This window comes from Brachionichthys hirsutus, chromosome 13 (assembly GCF_040956055.1).
Source record: "Brachionichthys hirsutus isolate HB-005 chromosome 13, CSIRO-AGI_Bhir_v1, whole genome shotgun sequence".
Classification (NCBI taxonomy): Eukaryota; Metazoa; Chordata; class Actinopteri; order Lophiiformes; family Brachionichthyidae; genus Brachionichthys; species Brachionichthys hirsutus.
In genome coordinates this window covers 8004166-8024890 of record NC_090909.1, presented here as the reverse complement: position 1 = coordinate 8024890, position 20725 = coordinate 8004166, and the positions used below count along the sequence as shown (strand labels likewise).

General features: G+C 43.3%; 2 protein-coding genes and 1 long non-coding RNA gene across 3 annotated transcripts; 1 reads left to right on the top strand and 2 right to left on the bottom strand.

Moving 5' to 3' along the window:
* The first annotated feature begins 1957 nt into the window (after positions 1-1957).
* anxa14 (annexin A14) lies at positions 1958-7102 on the top strand. Its single transcript, XM_068747435.1, has 12 exons — positions 1958-1984; positions 2493-2589; positions 2746-2834; positions 3849-3962; positions 4055-4145; positions 4270-4349; positions 4488-4526; positions 5617-5707; positions 5783-5878; positions 5963-6018; positions 6486-6593; positions 6744-7102. The coding sequence occupies exons 1-12, from the start codon at positions 1958-1960 to the stop codon at positions 6801-6803; spliced, it is 948 nt and encodes a 315-aa protein (XP_068603536.1). The 3' UTR covers positions 6804-7102.
* A 3349-nt stretch (positions 7103-10451) lies between these two features.
* LOC137903535 (uncharacterized) lies at positions 10452-11872 on the bottom strand. The gene is made up of 3 exons (XR_011105767.1): positions 11736-11872; positions 11177-11245; positions 10452-11031 (listed from the first exon to the last, which is right to left on the bottom strand). It is a non-coding gene; the product is annotated as an uncharacterized lncRNA (long non-coding RNA).
* An 813-nt stretch (positions 11873-12685) lies between these two features.
* On the bottom strand, positions 12686-15267 carry LOC137903440 (spore coat protein SP65-like). Its single transcript, XM_068747591.1, has 4 exons — positions 15214-15267; positions 13466-13506; positions 12907-13397; positions 12686-12837 (listed from the first exon to the last, which is right to left on the bottom strand). The coding sequence occupies exons 1-4, from the start codon at positions 15265-15267 to the stop codon at positions 12686-12688; spliced, it is 738 nt and encodes a 245-aa protein (XP_068603692.1).
* Positions 15268-20725: the final 5458 nt, after the last annotated feature.

The following is a 20725-nucleotide window of genomic DNA, read 5'->3' as shown; positions in this document are numbered from 1 at the left end:
TGTAAAATGTTATGTAAGAGGGAGTGGTTTTAAAATGTCAATAAAAGTTATTAAAATGTCAACATTGTCTGCATTACTTCAAAAGAAGCATTGATTTAAAAAGGGGGGAAAAACCACTAAAATCCACTTTCTGAGATTCTGTTTTTTGTTTTTTTATTATCCTGTAATTTGAAGTGGGCTCTTTTCTCAAGGCTAATAAAGAGCATAACAGCATTTCCTGTTAATATGATCACTGACAGGTCACACACGTCCGTCTGTTGATACTGACAACTGTTGGTCGCCCTGATTCCACATGATCATTTATTTCCACTCAGCACTGTGGCTGAGTTAATTTCTTCTTCTTTCAGCTTGTCCCGTGAGGGGTCGCCACAGCAAACCAACCTTCTCCACTTCACCCTGTCCTTTGCATCGTCCTCCCCAACACCAGCCACTCTCATGTCCTCCCTCACTGCGTCCATGTATCTTCTCCTGGGTCGACCTCTAGCCCTGTTCCCTAGCAGTTCCATCCTCAGTATCCTTCTACCGGTATAGTCCCCGTCTCTCCTCTGGACATGTCCAAACCATCGAAGTATGGTCTCTCTGACCTTGTCTCCAAAACGTCTAACCGTCACTGTCCCTCTTATTGTCACATTTCTAATCCTATCCAACCTGGTCACTCCCAAGGAGAACCTCAGCATTTTCATCTATGCCACTTCTAGCTCCGCCTCCTGTCTTTTCCTCAGAGACACTGTCTCTAAGCCGCACATCATGGCTGGCCTCACCACTGTCTTGTACATCTTTCCCTTCATCCTCGTTGACACTCTATCACAGAACACACCTGATACTTTCCTCCACCCGTTCCAGCCTGTCTGCACAAGATTCTTCACTTCCTTTACAAATTCTCCATCTGTAATTTTAACGTCCATCCATCTTCCACCACTTATCTGTGGCTGCGGGGACGGGGGGAGTAATGTTTACTGATGTTCATGTAATTTTTCCTTTTTGTCATATTTAGTTGACTTTCTCTCCTAATCTGCATTGGCTCATACTGCTCCTTCCTGTATTCAGTCATTCACAGCCGCTCCTGATTCAGTATTTAGTTTTATTTTAATGCTTAAATAAAGATATTTGCAAAGAAGTAATGCAACTGATCCCCCATGCTGCGAAGCTCAAGTTAATATCCCTTAAAGGCAGAAGAGTTGCGAGATTAGCTTTTGTTTGTACTATCTACAAAGGTGTCATATGTCTCTGTGCTCCTCAGGCGAACAAGAGGTAGAAACTGAACAGCATAACATTTGAGACGGGCTTGTATGTGTTCTGGGGGGTGGATATCCAGATTTACCAACTGGTTTTCAACTGGTTATTATATCAAATAGCTGTTTTTTTGTTCCTCTGTGAAAAGCTATGTGTGCTACTACACTACTCAATGATGGGGGATGTATTGTGAAGCCTCGCGCAACAACAGTTCCCCATTGATTCATTTTTTGGCTTTATTAGAATCAAAAGTCACAACCCTGTTTGTCCTGTGTGAAAAGAAATGCCCCCCCTTTGGATAAACCTGACAGTCTGGATTCCTCACTTGATGGGAATATAAGATTGTTTAGGTTTATTGTCCTCAGTGTAATCCCACACGGCAGGAAAGGCACAGAGCGCCGATTGGTCAGATCTTTGATTGACAAGCTGGAGGGTGAACTGCAGCGGAGAGGGGCGGGACTCACACGAGGCTGCTGAGAGAAGGTTGTAAAACTCCCTGCAGCTTTTACACCTTTGCTCGGTCAGAAGCAGCTCTCTGGTCCAGGTAGGGAAAATGTGCATTCTTTAAAGATATTTAGATTAACTTCTACATTTTATCCTGAGCTTAAGAAACAGTCTTCCCAAATCTGTTTTAGTAAGATTTAGATTCTCTTTTCTAGTGTTCACAAACCCAAATTGGATGTAATTGTATTGTGTTTCTGTATGTGTTAGATAAAAGGAAGCCATGGATCATCAATACTTTAAATCTTATGTAAGTACTTTTTTCCCCCCACGCTGTCTTCTCTGTTCGTCGAGAGGTCACAGTTGCAGACGCTGGTTTCTCCTGATCATCTGCGTACTATAGCTGATATCTGAAAACGTCACTGCGATGTTATCCCTCCAGGCAATGTCTGCAAAGTCGGTGCATATTTCAGGTTCAACATGTAACGTCAACAATTCCTTCAAAGCCTGATGTGTTTGAAAACTATTTGGCCAGTAAAATTTTCAGGCTCACTCGCCTCCCACCTAAGAGGAGTAAGGACGATTGGGCATTCTTTACATTTAATCATCAAACCTGGCCTGCATCTTTGTGCCAATAACGCCTTTGCAATATGTTTTAACCAAATGTCTCATCAGCTGTAATCGTGTTACAGTGCGAGTTACACATTCCAACAGTTCTCTGCTACACCATTCAATCTTTTTAAAGGGATTTAGTCGTGCGTTTAATAACTCCTCATGTCTGTTCGGCTCTCTGTGTCTAAATGTTTGGGTCCTATCAGGAGATGTGTTGGGGCACCCTCGGAACCGTGCGTCCCTTCTCCAATTTCCACCCAGACCGGGATGTCTTGGAGCTCCAGACAGCACTGGAGAAGAAAGGTATTTATGCGCAGAGACAGAAATTGTTTTTTTCAAGAGAGGTATGCTGACCTGTGATACTTGACTCGAGTTGCACTCGAGCATTCCTCGCCCGGCATAGTTCAGTGCAAAGTATTGCACCATATTTGAAAGCCAAGCATCTTGTACCTTGTCCAGATTCGATGACTCTTGTGAGGATCCTAGCCAACCGCAACAACGCTCAAAGACAAGTGATTGCCAAGACTTTTGAAGAGATAACGCAAAAGGTAAGGAAGCAGATACCTCGATGTGAAGGAATAAATGTCAAGTTCTGCTGCCATTCTATTGTTAACTCTTTTATAGTTGGCCCCAAAGTACTATATATATATGTTGAAGTTTCTTACCTAAAACTCCAATCAGAATAATTTATTATTGGATGCGCCCCTTTCCATACATGGGTGTGTGGCATTGGCTTGCCAGTGCTTTGCTCCAGTGGGAATATGGGCAGCATAAATTCTGGGTACCTGCAGTGTCTCCATCCTGGAGGAGGTGCAAAGTCTATTATGATTTTATTTTTATTTTTTAGTTGGAGGATGTCCTTTTAGGGAGTCTGTAAACACACCAGTGTTTATGTTGGACACACACACACACACCCGTCCCATCCCGTCCCTGACATGAAAAAGTGCATTTTGCTATGCATAATGTTTAACATTTTATCACTTTACTAAGAGGAAAGTGGCATCAAATAAAGTTTGAAAACTGAGAGCTGCACCACTGTGAAATATTCCCTATAATAATAGAATGGAATGAAGTAGTTACTAATAGAGAGATTACCACTGCTTGTGTGTTTGCCCTTCTCTGGATTCCGGATATTTGCTCATCAAACAGTTAATCAGTTGGACTGGTCTTTAAGAGTTTGGACACACCTTTGTTTATAGAAGGTGTTAACGGTGCAACTTCAAGTGAGATCAGGGTTGGACAGAAACGAATGTGATTATGTACACAATGTTGACAGGAATATTAAAACGTTTCCTGGTATTGGATCATTTTTATATTTTCAAATTGAAGAGAAAAAAAACATGGTACCATCTTTTAGACAAAGAGGTCATGACATCTGACTCATACGCTTACAATTTCCCTCTGTTACAGTTACAGATATGAATCTATTTTCATGTTAGTTATTTTATTTAGTCAGAGTATCTTAAACTAATGGAGTACGAGGTTCTCTTTATCTCTGAGAGTCAGCAGAGACATTCAGAGGACTGTTATGTGACAGAATGAATGTGTTGACTCTCTACCAGAACCTAGTAGCAGGTCTGAAGAAAGCTCTGTCTGGAGACCTGGAGTCTCTAATGTTGGGTCTGATGATGCCTCCTGTACAGTATGAAGTTCACCGCCTGCAGCAGGCCATGGCGGTGAGTTGGTGTGTGTGAGTGAAATATTTGTAGGGTTTAGTTTTGGGGTTAAACTGAGAGTGTGTGTGTTGTGTGTGTGTGTACGTGTACAGGGTATAGGCACAGATGAGGAAATACTCCTGGAGATCTTGTGTACACGATCTGCGACGCAACTTCAAGAAATCCGTGATACGTACAGCAACTGTAAGTCCTATAACTTTTCCAGTACTTCCAGGAGCAAGCCTCTGTTCCCGCGTTGTGTACAGTGGGACTCAAACAGTGTCCTAATGCTTGAAATGATTCTCTCTCTCTCTCTCTCTCTCCTCAGTGTACAGGAAGGAGCTGGTGAAGGAACTAAGAGCAGAAACCAGCGGAGAATTCCTGAATCTCGTGGTGGCTTTGCTAAACGTAACTTGAGCTCATTTCCTTTAACGGCACCTCGATTATCCATAATGCTTTTGCAGTGAGGAGTTTTTCAGAACAGAATAGATTATTTTTCATACCTTGAAGTTCTAACAAAGTTTTTCTCATTTCATTTTTGAACAGAAGGAAGATGTTACTGGTTCTGTTCAACGAGACGTTGAGGTATTGTTGCCATGACACATTAACACACAAATATGGGAGTAAGGAGCAAATGTTCATACAATAGATCAATTTACAAATGCATTGATGAGCTTCACTGTTGTTTATTTCCGAGGAATGCTATTTACCAATGCCTTGATGATGATGATGAATATATTTATTAGATAGAATGTTAGAGCAGTACAAGTACAGTCAAACAGTAGTATGTATTACAGTACAAGTACAGTCAAACATCCTGTCTAAGAGGAGCATTTCAAAAAAGCCCTTGCGGTCTTGTTTCCGTTGAAAGTTCTTCGTACATGAATCATCAACATGTAACAATACCAATAAAATCAATCAAAATAAATTACTCCATTGATGCAAAATAACAATAAATTAAAAAGACACATAATATGTACAACGTAGGTGGACAAAAAAAAAAAGGGGGGGGGGGGGGGGTCGGGGTTGATCCGGAGAGAGTCGTGATGACTATCTCCGTTTCTGCCCCCCCTGAAAGGTGTATTTTTAGGGCTATTTTGAAGGAGGCCAAAGAGGTGCATGTTTTGAGGGCAGGAGTCAAACAGTTCCACCCTTGGGTGGCCGTATTGTAAAAAGATGATTTACCCATGTTGGTCCTATAGAAGGGTGTAATCAGGTTGTTGTTTTAGCTCCCTCTAGTGTTGTAGCTGTGGGTGTCACTAAATCTTTGGAGATATTTAGTCAGGTATGCAGGGATTGAGGGGACTGAGGGCAGAGCTGCATTGACTATTTTAAATGCCAATCCCATTTTGAGTTGTTTAACCCTGTCTTCTACCCTGAGCCATTTTAGGCTAGCAAAATGTCTAGGAAGAAGGTGGATTATGGGCTGACATCATCATTTTTTAATGATTGCCATGCATCTACCATGAATTCGGAACAACGTGATGCATTTAAGCTTCGAAACTCTTCTTTGGATGCTTTACTATATTTTTATTACTTCTCACTTGCAGTAAATATTTATTATGAGCTCAGGAATAAGGGAAATTATTGCAAAGGGAAATCGGTCAGGCGGTCGCATCTGAGAATTTGCAATGTTTATGGCTTCTTATTTATTTTTTTGTTCTCATGCTTCCAGTCTCTCTCTGCATCTCTTAATGTTAAAAGAGTCAACACAAGGCCGTGGATCGATATACTGACCTCTCGAGACTCAAGGCATCTTAGGAAAGGTGACTTCAGTACACTGTACACGAGCAATATATTGAACTAACAAGCCCTCCTAACTTACTTCTTATTATTGGCAGTGCTGATGGGACTGGAGCTGGAGCACGGACGGAGGATGGATCAGATTTTGGAGAAAAAAATGACAGGAGACATTCAGATTGGTTTGAAAGCTTTAGGTAAATATTATTTGGGGTTGTCTTTGAGAGATCAATACATGTTGCACTCATCTTTACTAATTAAGGATATGTGTGTTATGGCAGTTCAGTGCATTCAGAATCCTTATGCCTACCTTGCCCAAAGACTTGCAACCACCAAGGTAAGATGCTGACATCATCTTTTTTTTTCATATTTCATTATTAAGCTTTTCCTATGAACACATTTTTGTTTTGTACTTGTTCATGCTATATGTTATCTTGTCTAAATCCCAGACAAAATTATTATATAAGTTGGTATAAGAAATATGTACTGTAATAATGACTATAAAGTTTACTTCTAATCACATTGTAGTATGGAATGAATGAATAATGAGAGCGCTTTGAGTTTCTGTAAAAAAAAAAAAGAAAGTATTATATACAGTAAATCATAGATTATTATTATTACACTGTAAAAAATTGTGTATTGTGCGGATTAATTTGCCTTTTGCCTCTGCATAAACCAGAGAAGTACATTTCTAGATGAGCAACCAGTCCCGCTGAAGACAAATGGGTGTTGGGTGCAGGAAACAATCTCGAGACTGAAATTGTTAAATACATAAAAGTTTGCCCAAACAACTCATTGTTTCAGACGGCAGTGCTGCAGGGGATTATGGTGTCTCGCTGCGAGGAGGATCTGCTGTGTATCCGAGCTGCGTATTTGAAATTAACAGGCACTTCTCTCTACACTGCTCTACAGGTGGGTTTATATACTGTATGTAACACCCTGCACGTACAACAGCTCGGGTTTGCTTTTCTTTTTCTTTTAGTCAGAATCTGAAGTCACTTGATCATTGCAAATTGTTTGATTTGTCACAATCTTTATGTGAATTTGGTCCTTTTCAAACAGAAGCAATTCAAAGGAGTTCATCTACAGGCTCTGTTGACCATCTGTCGATCGGAAGATTAAAGAAAAGCTGGAAATTCTTCATAAGTTTTTGTCATTTACATTCCTCTTTTTTTACTTTTGAAAAAATACATAATCATGCAAGAATAAACTCTTTGGTTTTTGTTTTCATACTTTATGGAACCTCATGGAAGCCATATTTTCCTTTACATCTTCTTTGAATATCTGCAACTATTAGTTATTGTGACTCACATGCTCCAGTGAGTGCAGTGTAGTCATTTGTTTTTAAGTGTGATCAATTTATGCAGCATTACTTCCTCTTCATTCTGTACTATTTTTTTCTCTCCAAACATTGTTTTGCAGCAGGGAACATTGTAATTCTTTATTTTTTTCAGAATAAACATAATTCAAATTACAGTAGTTGTCTTTTGTTAATGCTACAATGTTACAATCTTTTAATTTGTATTAATTTCCTAGTAGATGGCACGTAAATACATGGTGAGCAATCATGCTGAGAAATGCTAATTTCAGTAATAACTAACAGCTTTTAGCTCTGGATCAGCTCTGACACACGTACATAAGTAGCCTCGTCTGTTTCTTGATAAGTTATTTCCATTGCAATACGTCCTTTTCAGTATGTCACTCGTTCATTAATATGCATAATTAAACAAATAGTAGTATAAATGTTACATCCATTGTGTTTAAAAAGGCTTTAGCCTGCATTTTACTCAATCCATCTTTATGCATCTGCATTCAGCTCAGTTCAAGCTTCATGACACAATGACCAACAGCTCTTCTGTCAGCCGCTGCTCAGACCCAGTGCAGGTAGAGGAACAACTGCACAACAGACAACAGCAGGGAAGCTTTGACTTCTGGGCTTCCATTGTGAGGAGTGGCTGCAGTCATTGGTGTCGAGGTGGAGGTGAAACCAGTTGAGGCTGTATCTGTGGAGTTGGTTGGTGTCGAGGTGGAGGTGAAACCAGTTGGGGTGGCAGCTGTGGAGTTGGTTGGTGTCGAGGTGGAGGTGAAACCAGTTGAGGCTGTATCTGTGGAGTTGGTTGGTGTCGAGGTGGAGGTGAAACCAGTTGGGGTGGCAGCTGTGGAGTTGGTTGGTGTCGAGGTGGAGGTGAAACCAGTTGAGGCTGCAGCTGTGGAGTTGGTTGGTGTCGAGGTGGAGGTGAAACCAGTTGGGGTGGCAGCTGTGGAGTTGGTTGGTGTCGAGGTGGAGGTGAAACCAGTTGAGGCTGCAGCTGTGGAGTTGGTTGGTGTCGAGGTGGAGGTGAAACCAGTTGGGGTGGCAGCTGTGGAGTTGGTTGGTGTCGAGGTGGAGGTGAAACCAGTTGAGGCTGCATCTGTGGAGTTGGTTGGTGTCGAGGTGGAGGTGAAACCAGTTGAAGCTGCAGCTGTGGAGTTGGTTGGTGTCGAGGTGGAGGTGAAACCAGTTGAGGCTGCATCTGTGGAGTTGGTTGGTGTCGAGGTGGAGGTGAACCCAGTTGAAGCTGCAGCTGTGGAGTTGGTTGGTGTCGAGGTGGAGGTGAAACCAGTTGAGGCTGCAGCTGTGGAGTTGGTTGGTGTCGAGGTGGAGGTGAAACCAGTTGAGGCTGCATCTGTGGAGTTGGTTGGTGTCGAGGTGGAGGTGAAACCAGTTGAGGCTGCAGCTGTGGAGTTGGTTGGTGTCGAGGTGGAGGTGAAACCAGTTGAGGCTGCAGCTGTGGAGTTGGTTGGTGTCGAGGTGGAGGTGAAACCAGTTGAGGCTGCAGCTGTGGAGTTGGTTGGTGTCGAGGTGGAGGTGAAACCAGTTGAGGCTGCACTCTTGTAGGTGGCTGACTCGCCAATTGCGTTTCCTATAGTCTGATTTGAATGAATCATTGTTTGAATCAATATTAGAAACAGAAATGGTTTGTTACCTGGCAACAATTCACTTCTGATAATACTCATCATCCATCATCAGGACCTATGTTACTGCAACAGGGACTACTCAGTCCAACCTCTTATATTGTCCTGTCATTGCAGTCAAATTGTTATTCATTATGTCCAATGAATTAATGTTTTAAAAATGTACAGTTTGTTTCACAAAAGCAGTAAGTGTGACTACGACAGCTTCATAACAAATAATGTTATAAAGAAAATATATATTTGATGGCTATATAAAAAAGAGAAAAACAATTTAAAAAGTTGAATGTTACCTGTCCTGAAACCAGCAGAGCGAGCATGTAACATCCCGGAGCCAATGCCTTCATGATGAAGAGTGAAGAGGAGGTGTGCTTATAGTCACCTGAAAGCTGGCTGATCTATACTTTCTGCAGTTGTGACCGTTGCCTTCATCTAACCTGGTCGACATCCACCTTCGGTTTTCTGCTTTTATACAAAAATGAATAAATAATCACAAATTGGGAGGGACTAATGTAAATTTAAGACACCACAGTAAAACCTGGCCCCTAATCCAGGAAGTTGGTTCAGCTATTCATGCAGTGCATTTAGTCCTGCATAGTCAAATATTTACGATTGAAAAAAATATTACGCTGGTCAGTTAAGTGAATGTTAAGCCTTTGAATTTTAGCGATGCCCTTTTGCCAAACTGCTGTGGGACTACTCAACTTCCTGGATGGATTACAAATTAAGTTAAATGTCTGACAAGACATCGTGCTTATTCTATCTAACTTTTATTTAAATTGAAATATTTTACTTCCTGAGGATGTTATCGTGGCTTGAAGCAGTGTTTCGCTTCATTGTTATATGTTGTCATTGTTGGGTACAATGCTGTTCAGTAGTTTGCAGGTTTATCAGTTCATAATCGAAAAGGGGAATTATGCAACCTACTTTGTTCCTTGTTAAATGATTAACAAGACGATCACGTATGTTGCAATATTATGTCCTTCTGTGAAAGACCTTGAGTCATGGGGTAAAGGTTGTACTCAAGGGTTCACTCTCAGAGAGGTATGAGACAATCTTTGAACTGTGCTACTGTATGAATTCAAAAAGGAGTTGTGTGTTTTTTTGTTTTGTTTTTTTTGGGGGGGGGGGGGGGGGCATGCACATGCTATGATAGATGTGGAATAATAATAACAAGAAAAAAAGAAGAAAACATGTATTTTCACATGGTGGAATAGAGACAGACAGAGGTAGGGTCTGGCCCTAGAAAAATCCTACATTTTAGAGGAGAGCCAAATCATCAGTTTATTTGTTTTCTTTTTTGTTTGTTCATGCATCTTAGGTGAGTTGGTCACACCAAATTGTTCCTAGGTATGAGAGGGTGTGTGTGTTTGTTCTTCTTTCTTGAGGCGCCATGGGCTGGCGTCTTTTTGTTGGTTGTACCCCACTTCTTATGGGATAGGCTCCAGCACGACCCACGACAATGTAACGGACAAGCAGGTTTAGAAGATGAATTAATTCATATATTGTATATATTGTAAATGCAATACTTATTTTGGTAATGAGTATATATGTGTGTGTGTGTGTGTGTGTGTGTGTATATATATATATATATATATCCAGAGACCCAGCCCGCTGACATGCATCCTCAGTAATGGACAAATGTCCACTACAGAGGACATGCTAACGGGCTGGGTCTCAGGAGGATATATATATATATTCAAAGGCCATTTCAGCTCCTTGATTGAGGCATGTCCACACAAGAGAATTCCAATGTATTGGTGAGTTTATATATTTTATAAATGTGCATTGCATTTAATTAGATTACACATTCACACAGTGGGAAATAAGAAGGCCTATGGTGTGTACAGTAGATGAGATTTTGAATTTTCCACACTAAAATTCAAAATCCAAACAAACATTCAAGAAGTCACCACCGTTCACAGGGTTTTCCTTTTTCCTTTACACATCAAAGCAGGATTTACATCTGTCACAGTAAAATAAAAAGCTGGTTTTGCCACCGTATCTCATGCTAGTCATTTCACTGTCATAAACACAAGTGTATATAAATATATAAATAATCTCAGATGAAAGATGTGACCGATAGCGTAGGAGATTAAAACTCTTCCAGGTCTGAGTGCTCTCATTGCCAAAGTGCATGCAGAATAAATGATGTGAGCAGCATCCTCACGGAGGGCAGGAAGTGGCTCTGACTGTTCTTCATGGTAGTCATTCTGCTCCTTTCGCCTGTCGTCCCTGTGGTCGCCATCATTGTGGTGGTGGTGGAGGTGGTGGAGGTGGTGGGAGTGGTCCGGCCAGTGACTCCCATGGGGCTGCCATCGTTGGATGTGGCCTTGTTGGATGTCCAGGTTGTAGTGGAGGTATTATTGTATGCCATCAATTTCGGATTTATTGTGGTCTGAAGAACACATGAACAGAGTTTTGATGATATGCGATGGATGTAATAGTTGCAATTATTACTAGTTATGATGTGAAGGAGACAAATGAATGCGCACATTGTGACACAGACTTAATTGTTAAAAGGTTTTAACAGAGGCTGTTACATTGTAGTGGGCTGTAGGTCCGGTTTTACCGCCTGTAGCACTGTGACTGCTGGTAGTTTGTGCTTGCGCCTGTAAAACAGAATAACAGTTTGCATTGTCCAGGAGTTATAACAAGTCCTGACTCACTTTTTGTTTTACGCTAAGAATCTAATGTAACATTTGTACAGGAAGGCGTCTGTATTTGAAGCTCAGTTCACTGCAATAAAACCATATACAGACTCATTTTCTCACTTCCTTCTTGCCCCGTCATGTAGTTTTATGTTTTATTTGTTACAATTTTTTAGAAATTGAAGTTGACCTTCTCCACCCTCCTACAGAAATTGATTTTGTGTCCGTGGGCTCAAACAGCAGAACAACATGTCCTAGTTACTCCGCGTGACCGACAAGGGACAAGATTTTCAAACCTTCCACCGGCAGCGAAGTGGCTCAACTGTCAATTTATTCCATGGAGCTTTTAATACTAGAAATTACAAACACTTATTGCGGTAATCTAGATCCAGATGTCTCTCTCTCTCTCTCTCCACCTATTTACAACCAGTAAGTACAATTTCATTTTTACCTGTGCAAAGGAGAATCCCAGCAGATACAGTGAAAACAGACCCAGGATAATATATTTCATGCTGACAGAGGAAGACAAACTGCCAGCTGGAAAGCTTTTTCCTTTTAAAATCTGGTGTGGATATATGCCTGTGTATCCTCATCAGGTTTCTCTTTGGGAGCTGCTTTCAGGAGCTGCGCTTTTATAAGGCATTCAGATTATTTCACCCGATACCTTTTTCCATTCGGGAAGTCTGGCCTCAGTCTCCAGAGATAGAACTCAAATGCAAAACTTCACGCAAGGCATAATGAAATGAGCCAGAGATGGACGGGCGCCACCGTGTATTTTATGCCTTTGTTCAGCAATCCTTTACCTGCAGCTGTTTGTTTCCCCTCGTGGCTGCGATTGTCTAAATTTAGCGAGAAACTCACAGCTAAAGAAATAGTTGTTGTTACACGAAGCACTATTTGTTTATAAAAAGGAAATTAACAGAAGTATAACAGAAAGAGCCAAACCAATGGTAGTTTTAAAAGAAATTGATTACGCCTGTTTTTCATTAAATCAGCCTAACAATAAAACGAAAGAAAGCACCAACCAACAAATAGACAAAGTTATTGTCCTAAGCTCCTTGATGGAGAAACATTAATACATACATCATATATAGGAATTAGATGCATCCAGTGGCATCTGAGTAACCATTTCATTACCCAATCACATACAGAGAAACAGCATATCCTGTGTTTACATCGGTTTTTATTGATTAAAATGCAATTTAATACATGGAGCTGTGGATCATGCATCATTTATTTAAGAATGTGGGGAATAGTTTTAAGCGCTTAGAGCAAGCAATGCATTTCATGATATTAATAAGAAATGTGCAAGGAGATTGAACAAGAACAATTTCAAACAGAGTCATTACAATTGTGAATATCTGATTTAAAACACATTATTACTGTTTTACACTTTCAGCCCTACGCACTGTAGATCAGAGCCGCAACTACAGGCAGGAGCAGCTGAATGCAGGAGCAGAACAAAGGGGCAGACCCAGATCCTTGTGTTGTAGCAGAGGCTGGGGAATGTCCAGTGGTGTTTGTCAGTCCAGCTGTGCCAGCTGTTGAATTGTGGTGGGTCGTAGGTCTGGCTGTTGCATTGTGGTGGGTCGTAGGTCCGGCTGTGCCAGCTGTTACAGTGCTGTGAGCCGTAGATCTGGTTGAACCAACTGTAGCATTGTGGTGGGTTGTAGATCCGGCTGTTGCATTGTGGTGGGTCGTAGGTCCGGCTGTGCCGGCTGTTACATTGTAGTGGGTCGTAGGTCCGGCTGTTGCATTGTGGTGGGTCGTAGGTCCGGCTGTTGCATTGTGGTGGGTCGTAGGTCCGGCTGTTGCATTGTGGTGGGTCGTAGGTCCGGCTGTTGCATTGTGGTGGGTCGTAGGTCCGGCTGTTGCATTGTGGTGGGTCGTAGGTCCGGCTGTTGCATTGTGGTGGGTCGTAGGTCCGGCTGTTACATTGTGGTGGGTCGTAGGTCCAGCTGTTGCATTGTGGTGGGTCGTAGGTCCGGCTGTTACATTGTGGTGGGTCGTAGGTCCGGCTGTTACATTGTGGTGGGTCGTAGGTCCGGCTGTTGCATTGTGGTGGGTCGTAGGTCCGGCTGTTACATTGTGGTGGGTCGTAGGTCCGGCTGTTGCATTGTGGTGGGTCGTAAGTCCGGCTGTGCGAGCTGTTGCAGTGCTGTGAGCCGTAGATCTGGTTAACCAACTGTAGCATTGTGGCTGCTGGTAGTTTGTGCTTGCGCCTGTAAAACAGAATAACAGTTTGCATTGTCCAGGAGTTATCACAGGCCCTGACTCACTTTTTATTTTTTACGCTAAGAAGCTAATGCAATATTTGTACAGGAAGGCGTCTGTATTTGAAGCTCAGTTCACTGTGATAAAACCATGTACAGACTCATTTTCTCACTTCCTTCTTGCCCCGTCATGTAGTTTTATGTTTTATTTTTTTCATTCTTTTAGAAATTGAAGTTAACCTTCTCCTACAGAAATAAATGTTGTGGCCGTGAGCTCAAACAACAAACTAAAATGTCCTAGTTACTTGGCGTTACCCATACCCCTCACAGAGAACAGTTATGATGCCACACAGGAACAAGTACTGCACCTGGGATTATAGCGTTCTCCATAGTTGTTTGTTTGTTTGTTTGTTTGTTTGTCTGTCCGCGCATAACTCAAAAACTAGTAACCCAATCGACTTGAAATGTTTACACAAGCAAGGTTCTGTCCGTGGCTCGGTCCTCCCCGAGAATGGCATTGATCCGGATCTGGATCCAGATTCTAGAATTATTTTTACATCTGGAATTGTGCCTGTGCTGTAAACTGTCACTTTAAGAGGGAGGGACACGAATGGCATGATGGGAAAAAGAGTCCAGAAAATGTCTTGTAGTACGTTCCGGAGCAGCAAGCTAGAGCAGGTTTGGCCCCTCTGATCCGGAAGCCCCGTTTACTGTCTCACAAGATCCAATAGTCTTTTGGAGGCGAGGGTCTGCAATCTCTGATTGTCTTTCTAGTTATTAATATTGATGATGATGATGTTTGTATTAATTCTGATTACAATACAGATGTCGGCAAATTAAACCAGAACTACTTCTCTTGGCACCAGAAAACAAAAACATAATTCAAGTTTGCAAATCTTTAACAAACACTAATATAGCAACATAGATTATATAAATATCTTTATTCCCAGAAAATGTGTCTTTAATGTCTTTCTCTGGATTAAATTGCCTTTCCACTCCATGTTCTGTAACTCAACAACAATTTGGAGCTTCGTGTGATTAGTTCCTGCCTGTCGCTGCTGGTGGACGCCACTGATGCTGTCTTTCTCTTTGTCACAGACAAATCATTCATAGCCAAATCATGCAAAGGTCAAACACCTGCTGCTCCAACTCGGTACACGAGGAATGAACACTAATCATACTTTGCATATTGCTGTGGTTGGTTGAAACCCACAGTACACGTCTGTACTCACAGTGAGTGCACGACAGAACGCTTGTACATACAAGCGTTCTTTTCTTGCTCTTCTTGATTTAACTCAAACTGGATGATTGAGAACCTACACGGGCATGTCGGAACATAAATTCATTATTTAGAGTTTTACTGAACACCATTTTGAAGGAAAATACAATAATAATAATAACAATGAGCTATCTTTTCAAAATCTATTTTTACTTTCTACTCAACATCTGAAGGTGCTTAGAAAAACACAATTGTTTTTAAGGTTAAATATACATGATTTTTTTCCCCCCATAAATTACCAGAAATCTATTCAGATTTGCAAGAAAGATTGTTCGGATCTTGTTAGACATTAAAAACATGTGTAGCCTTCCTGTACATATTAAAGAGTTTCACCTCTATTTGCACAGACTTGGACATGGATTTAGAAGTTTCGTTTAACTCAGACTAATTCGACCGCATCCATAGTTAATACAGAGGCTGCTGCTTCGTGTTCAAACTCGATTCACATCTTTGATCGCTCGTTCTTCACTGCCCTCATAAAAGTTCCGCATCTTGTTATGCAGTAAGAATTCAAACTGTCCCTTACCTCAGTGCCACCCAGTGTCATGAAAGTCAAAAAGATCCAGAGAAGAAGCATGTGTTATGGACTGGTGCGAGAGGACCCCAAGAAACAGAGGACGGAGACAGTACAAACGTGACTATAAGCTTTACTGGAATGTTCATCAGCCGAGTCACTATCCCGGAGCTGCGCACGGGTTACGGGGTGGCTGGAGCCCAACGAAAATATCTTGTTAAACAAAAAGACACAGCCAAAAGAACAAACCAAATAAGCAAGCTCAAAATACAAAACTCTAACAAAGGCAGATCCCAGGGATGAGGAGCGGCAGAAAGACGTTCTGTAAGCAGGGACACGATCCATGAAAAATAGTCCGACTGGGAACAGCGGGTGGAGCAGGGCTTATGAAGGCCGGTCGTAATCAGCCTCAGGTGCGTCTGGGATGAGAGGCAGAAAACAGGTGTGGGTCGTAGGCCAATCAGCCAGTGCAGCCACATGACCCTCACAGTACCCCCCCCCTCAACGGACGCCACCCGGCGGCCGACCAGGCTTGTCCGGGAAGTCCCGATAAAAGTCAACCAACAGGTCGGGGTCAAGAATCAAGGACGGGGCAACCCACGAACGCTCCTCAGGACCATACCCCTCCCAGTCCACGAGGTACTGGAAACCCCGACCCCGCCGGCGAACGTCCAGCAACCGCCGGACAGTATAAGCCGGATGGCCGTCGACAAGACGCGGGAGCGGAGGGGGGTCGGCCGAAGGGCACAGATCGCTGGAGGCAACCGGCTTCAGCAAGGAGACGTGGAAGACAGGATGCACATTCAGCGCGGGCGGCAGCTTGAGGCGGACGGCGCTGGGGTTGATGATGCGCTCCACCTCGTAGGGGCCGATGTAGCGCGGGGCCAGCTTCCTGCTGACCGCCTGCAGCGGGAGATCCTTGGAGGAGAGCCAGACCTTCTGGCCCGGTTGGTACTGGGGAGCTGGAGCACGACGGCGGTCCGCCAACTGCCGATTCCGGGCCGCGGTGCGGGGCCTCCCTGGTGTCCCGCCAGGCCTGGCGGGCCCGCTGCAGGTGGTCCTGGACAGAAGGAACTGCCACCTCACCCTCCTGGGCCGGGAACAGGGGTGGTTGGAACCCCAACGACGCCTCAAACGGCGACACCCCCGTAGCAGAGCTCACCAGCGAAGTGTGAGCGTACTCCACCCAGGGCAGCCGGGCGGCCCAGGACGAAGGTCGTTGGTAACAGACGCAACGGAGAGCCGCCTCAAGGTCCTGGTTCGCCCTCTCCGTCTGGCCATTGGACTGGGGATGGTACCCTGACGTCAGGCTGACCGCAGCACCCAGCTCACGGCAGAACGCCTTCCAGACCTGGGAGATGAACTGGGGGCCCCGGTCCGACACAATGTCCAGGGGGATACCGTGGAGCCGGAAGACGTGCTGTGTGATGAGTTGTGCGGTTTCCAAGGCAGACGGGAGCTTGGGCAAAGGAACGAAGTGGACTGCCTTGGAGAACCGGTCCACAACAGTCAACACGACAGTGTTACCACCGGAGGGGGGAAGGCCGGTGACGAAATCCATGGCTATGTGGGACCAGGGGCGTCCGGGTATGGGCAGCGGTCGGAGAAGTCCAGACGGCAACCGATGAGACGCCTTGCTGCGGGCACAAACCGTGCATGCGGAGACGAAGGCCCGGGTGTCGGCGGCGATGGATGGCCACCAACTGTTATGGACTGGTGCGAGAGGACCCCAAGAAACAGAGGACGGAGACAGCACAAACGTGACTATAAGCTTTACTGGAATGTTCATCAGCCGAGTCACTATCCCGGAGCTGCGCACGGGTCACGGGGTGGCTGGAGCCCAACGAAAATATCTCGTTAAACAAAAAGACACAGCCAAAAGAACAAACCAAATAAGCAAGCTCAAAATACAAAACTCTAACAAAGGCAGATCCCAGGGACGAGGAGCGGCAGAAAGACGTTCTGTAAGCAGGGACACGATCCATGAAAAATAGTCCGACTGGGAACAGCGGGCGGAGCAGGGCTTATGAAGGCCGGTCGTAATCAGCCTCAGGTGTGTCTGGGATGAGAGGCAGAAAACAGGTGTGGGTCGTAGGCCAATCAGCCAGTGCAGCCACATGACCCTCACAGCATGACTGTTTTCACCATTTTGATCTGAAGCAGTCTCCGTATGGCTGTCCACACCTTTCTGTTTGCCCTTTTATATCAGCCAACACCAATGCTGATAACAGGTTTTCAGAAGGCTGAGCAGAAAGGAAAAAAAAGGCTCCATCCTTGGCCCATTGCTGTTTAGCACATACACTGTGACACATGGTAAACAGAATCTCCAATAACACTGTTGTGAAAATGCTACTCAAATATACTGTATATTTAAATTTGACAAACATCCTGCAGCTCAATGATAGTGAATCAGACATCATCCTATTACCACTCTCACTCTTCATAAACTAATTTGATCACGGTCTTCAAATATCAAACCTGCAGCTAATACTCAGGGTCTGGCATTTGTCATCAACCTTTTTCTTTGGAACACAGAAACAATATTGCACACTCATGTTTGTTTGCTTTTTAAATAGCTGAGATATATCTTAAGGTATGATCTGTTCTCTCTCACTCTGATCTTAAATTGGTCATCGTTGGTTATTTGTTATATAAGTTATATTGCAGACTTGCTGCACACAGGGGACTATGCTTTTGCAATTAAGGCCTCCCAGCTCTGGATTGCACTGCCTGATAATCAGTGAATCAGTGGTATCTTTTAAATCACTTCTTAAAATGTGTCCGTTTAAATATCATTTTAGTCATTTTATAAAATTTGTTTGACTTGCTTATCTATTTTTTTTTGTGTATTTATTTTTTATTGAGTAAGTTTCTTACTAACTTACCCATTATATCTTTTTTTCTCTTATTTATTTACTTACAGGAAATGCAATTTTGCATGCCACTTGGGTAATTCTGTAACTTACAGATGAAATACCTCTTGCGTAAGGCTTTACTTTTAATCGAAACAGAAACTCTCCATTGCCTTTAACGTTTCTCCTTCAACCAAAACCAGATGCACGAGGTAATAAATGGAAATGTACAAATGGAATGTAGCGGCAGAAACTGATCACCAAAGAGTTTAAGGGTTGACCCAGATGACATCTTTTTTATTTTATTTTTCAACATCGATGAATATTGTTGCGATGGAAGTCCTACATATTATTTCATCTTTCTGTTGGCAGGAAGCCGACGGATCTGGTGGTGGGTGGAAAGGAAACAATGAGAAAGGAATGTGCTCATGTGATATTTAGTTTTCGACATAGAGCTTGTGCAAATACTTAGACCTGCACCTTATCAAGGATCATGTGACAGCCCTATTGTTTCATTCCATTTTCCAACCGCTTATTCCGCTATCGGGTCGCGGGCCAAGCTGGAGCCAATCCCAGCAGTCAATGGGCGAGAGGCAGGGGACACCCTGGACAAGCCGCCAGTTCATCGCAGGGCAACACGGAGACAGACAACCAGCCACACACACACACTCACACCTACGGGCAATTTAGTGTCACCAATCAGCCTAGGCTGCATGTCTTTGGAGGTGGGAGGGAGCCGGAGAACCCGGAGAGAATCCACGCAGACACGGGGAGAACATGCAAACTCCTCACAGAATGGCCACAAGCCGGAGACGAACCTGCGACCATCTTGCTGTGAGGCAACAGTGCTTACCACTGCGCCACCGAGCCACCCTTCCCAGCCCTATTGTACTGCGTGAAATAATAACATATGTAGGCAGGTTTATTTCAAGTACCACTCACTATTGAAAATCAAAATGAACACATTTTACATTATAAAGATGTTTCCAAATTCTTCCTTGCCTTTTATAATGATAATGTGAATGGGTGGTTAAAGGAAAAGTGGTTGCAATTACACACAAAGAACAATTATAGCAATTTCATCTGCAGTGAATTGTGAATGTTACACGAGTCAATGCCAGTAAAACTAAAGAAATGCTCACACACTTTCCTGTGAATTATCACCGCACACCTTCAAGGACATGGAGGGTAAACAATCTCTTGCAGGCGTTGCTCTGTTCATGGTTGTGAGCGCATAGGAAAGCTTTTGTTGGGCTTTATCAGTTCTGTTATCTGTATGCGTCTTATTTCCTGGCATCGGCCATTTTCCACATTTCAGAAAAGGACAGAAAAGGCACTGGACACTAGTGGCAACGACTACATTTTCAGGTTGTAAAATGTAACCCATGCCCGATTGATCCCTAAGGATGAATCCTGAAACGATCCCTAACACGGTCCCTTTCCTTGTTCTGATCCACTTAAAGCCTTTTCTGTGTGACACATTTTATCAGCTGAGTTACTAATTCCATCGGCCTGCGTTTTATTGCTTTGCCATTTAAGATAAGAAACCACAGGGAAGAAGGGACGTTTATGTTCCAGATGAACTCAAAATTGCAAAACCTCTAAGAACATTTTGTGATCGATGAATGTGCTGCTTCCAGTGATGAAACCTTGGTGCACAGATTGTGGTACTCATTTCGGTTCTGAAGTGTAAAATACAAAGATGCTGCACAAGCCACCCTGCCAGCTCTGTGCTTAGGCCCTTTGAGTAAGATGCTGTTGTGTGCTGTTGAGCAGTTTAGTTCTGCATGTTAGCGCGTTAATATTTACTCATAATTATCATGGCGGTATTAGAGTTAAAGCGTGGTGATCAAAAAAGGTGATCAAAAAAGTCAATCAGAGAACAAGATTTTTGGGCAGAATGTCTGCTTTTGTCAACAAAAGTGCTCTCCGGACGCTTGCTGCAGCCCTCGTTCAGCCCCTCTTTGACTATGCTAGCACCTCCTGGTATTCAAACATCAAAATGTCCCTGAAAACCAGGCTCCAAACCTCCCAAAACAAACTGATTCGGCTACTCCTCAATCTGGGGCCCATGACCCACCTTCTTCCTGGACATTTTGCTAGCCTAAAATGGCTCAGGGTAGAAGACAGGGTTAAACAACTCAAAATGGGATTGGCATTTAAAATAGTCAATGCAGCTCTGCCCTCAGTCCCCTCAATCCCTGCATACCTGACGGAACACCTCCACAGATTTAGTGACACCCACAGCCACAACACTAGAGGGAGCTCAAACAACAACCTGATTACCCCCTCCTATAGGACTAACATGGGTAAATCATCTTTCTACAATACGGCCACCCAAGGGTGGAACGGATTGACTCCCGCCCTCAAAACATGCACCTCTTTGGCCTCCTTCAAAAAGGCCCTAAAAATACACCTTTTAGGGGGACAGAAACGGAGATAGTCATCACGACTCTCTCCGGGTCAAACCCCCCCTCCTTTTTTTTTTTTCCACCTATGTTGCACGTATTAATTGCTTTAGTAATTTATTGTAATTCATGTAAGTTATTTATTGTCATCTCGCATCAGTGGTGTAATTTATTT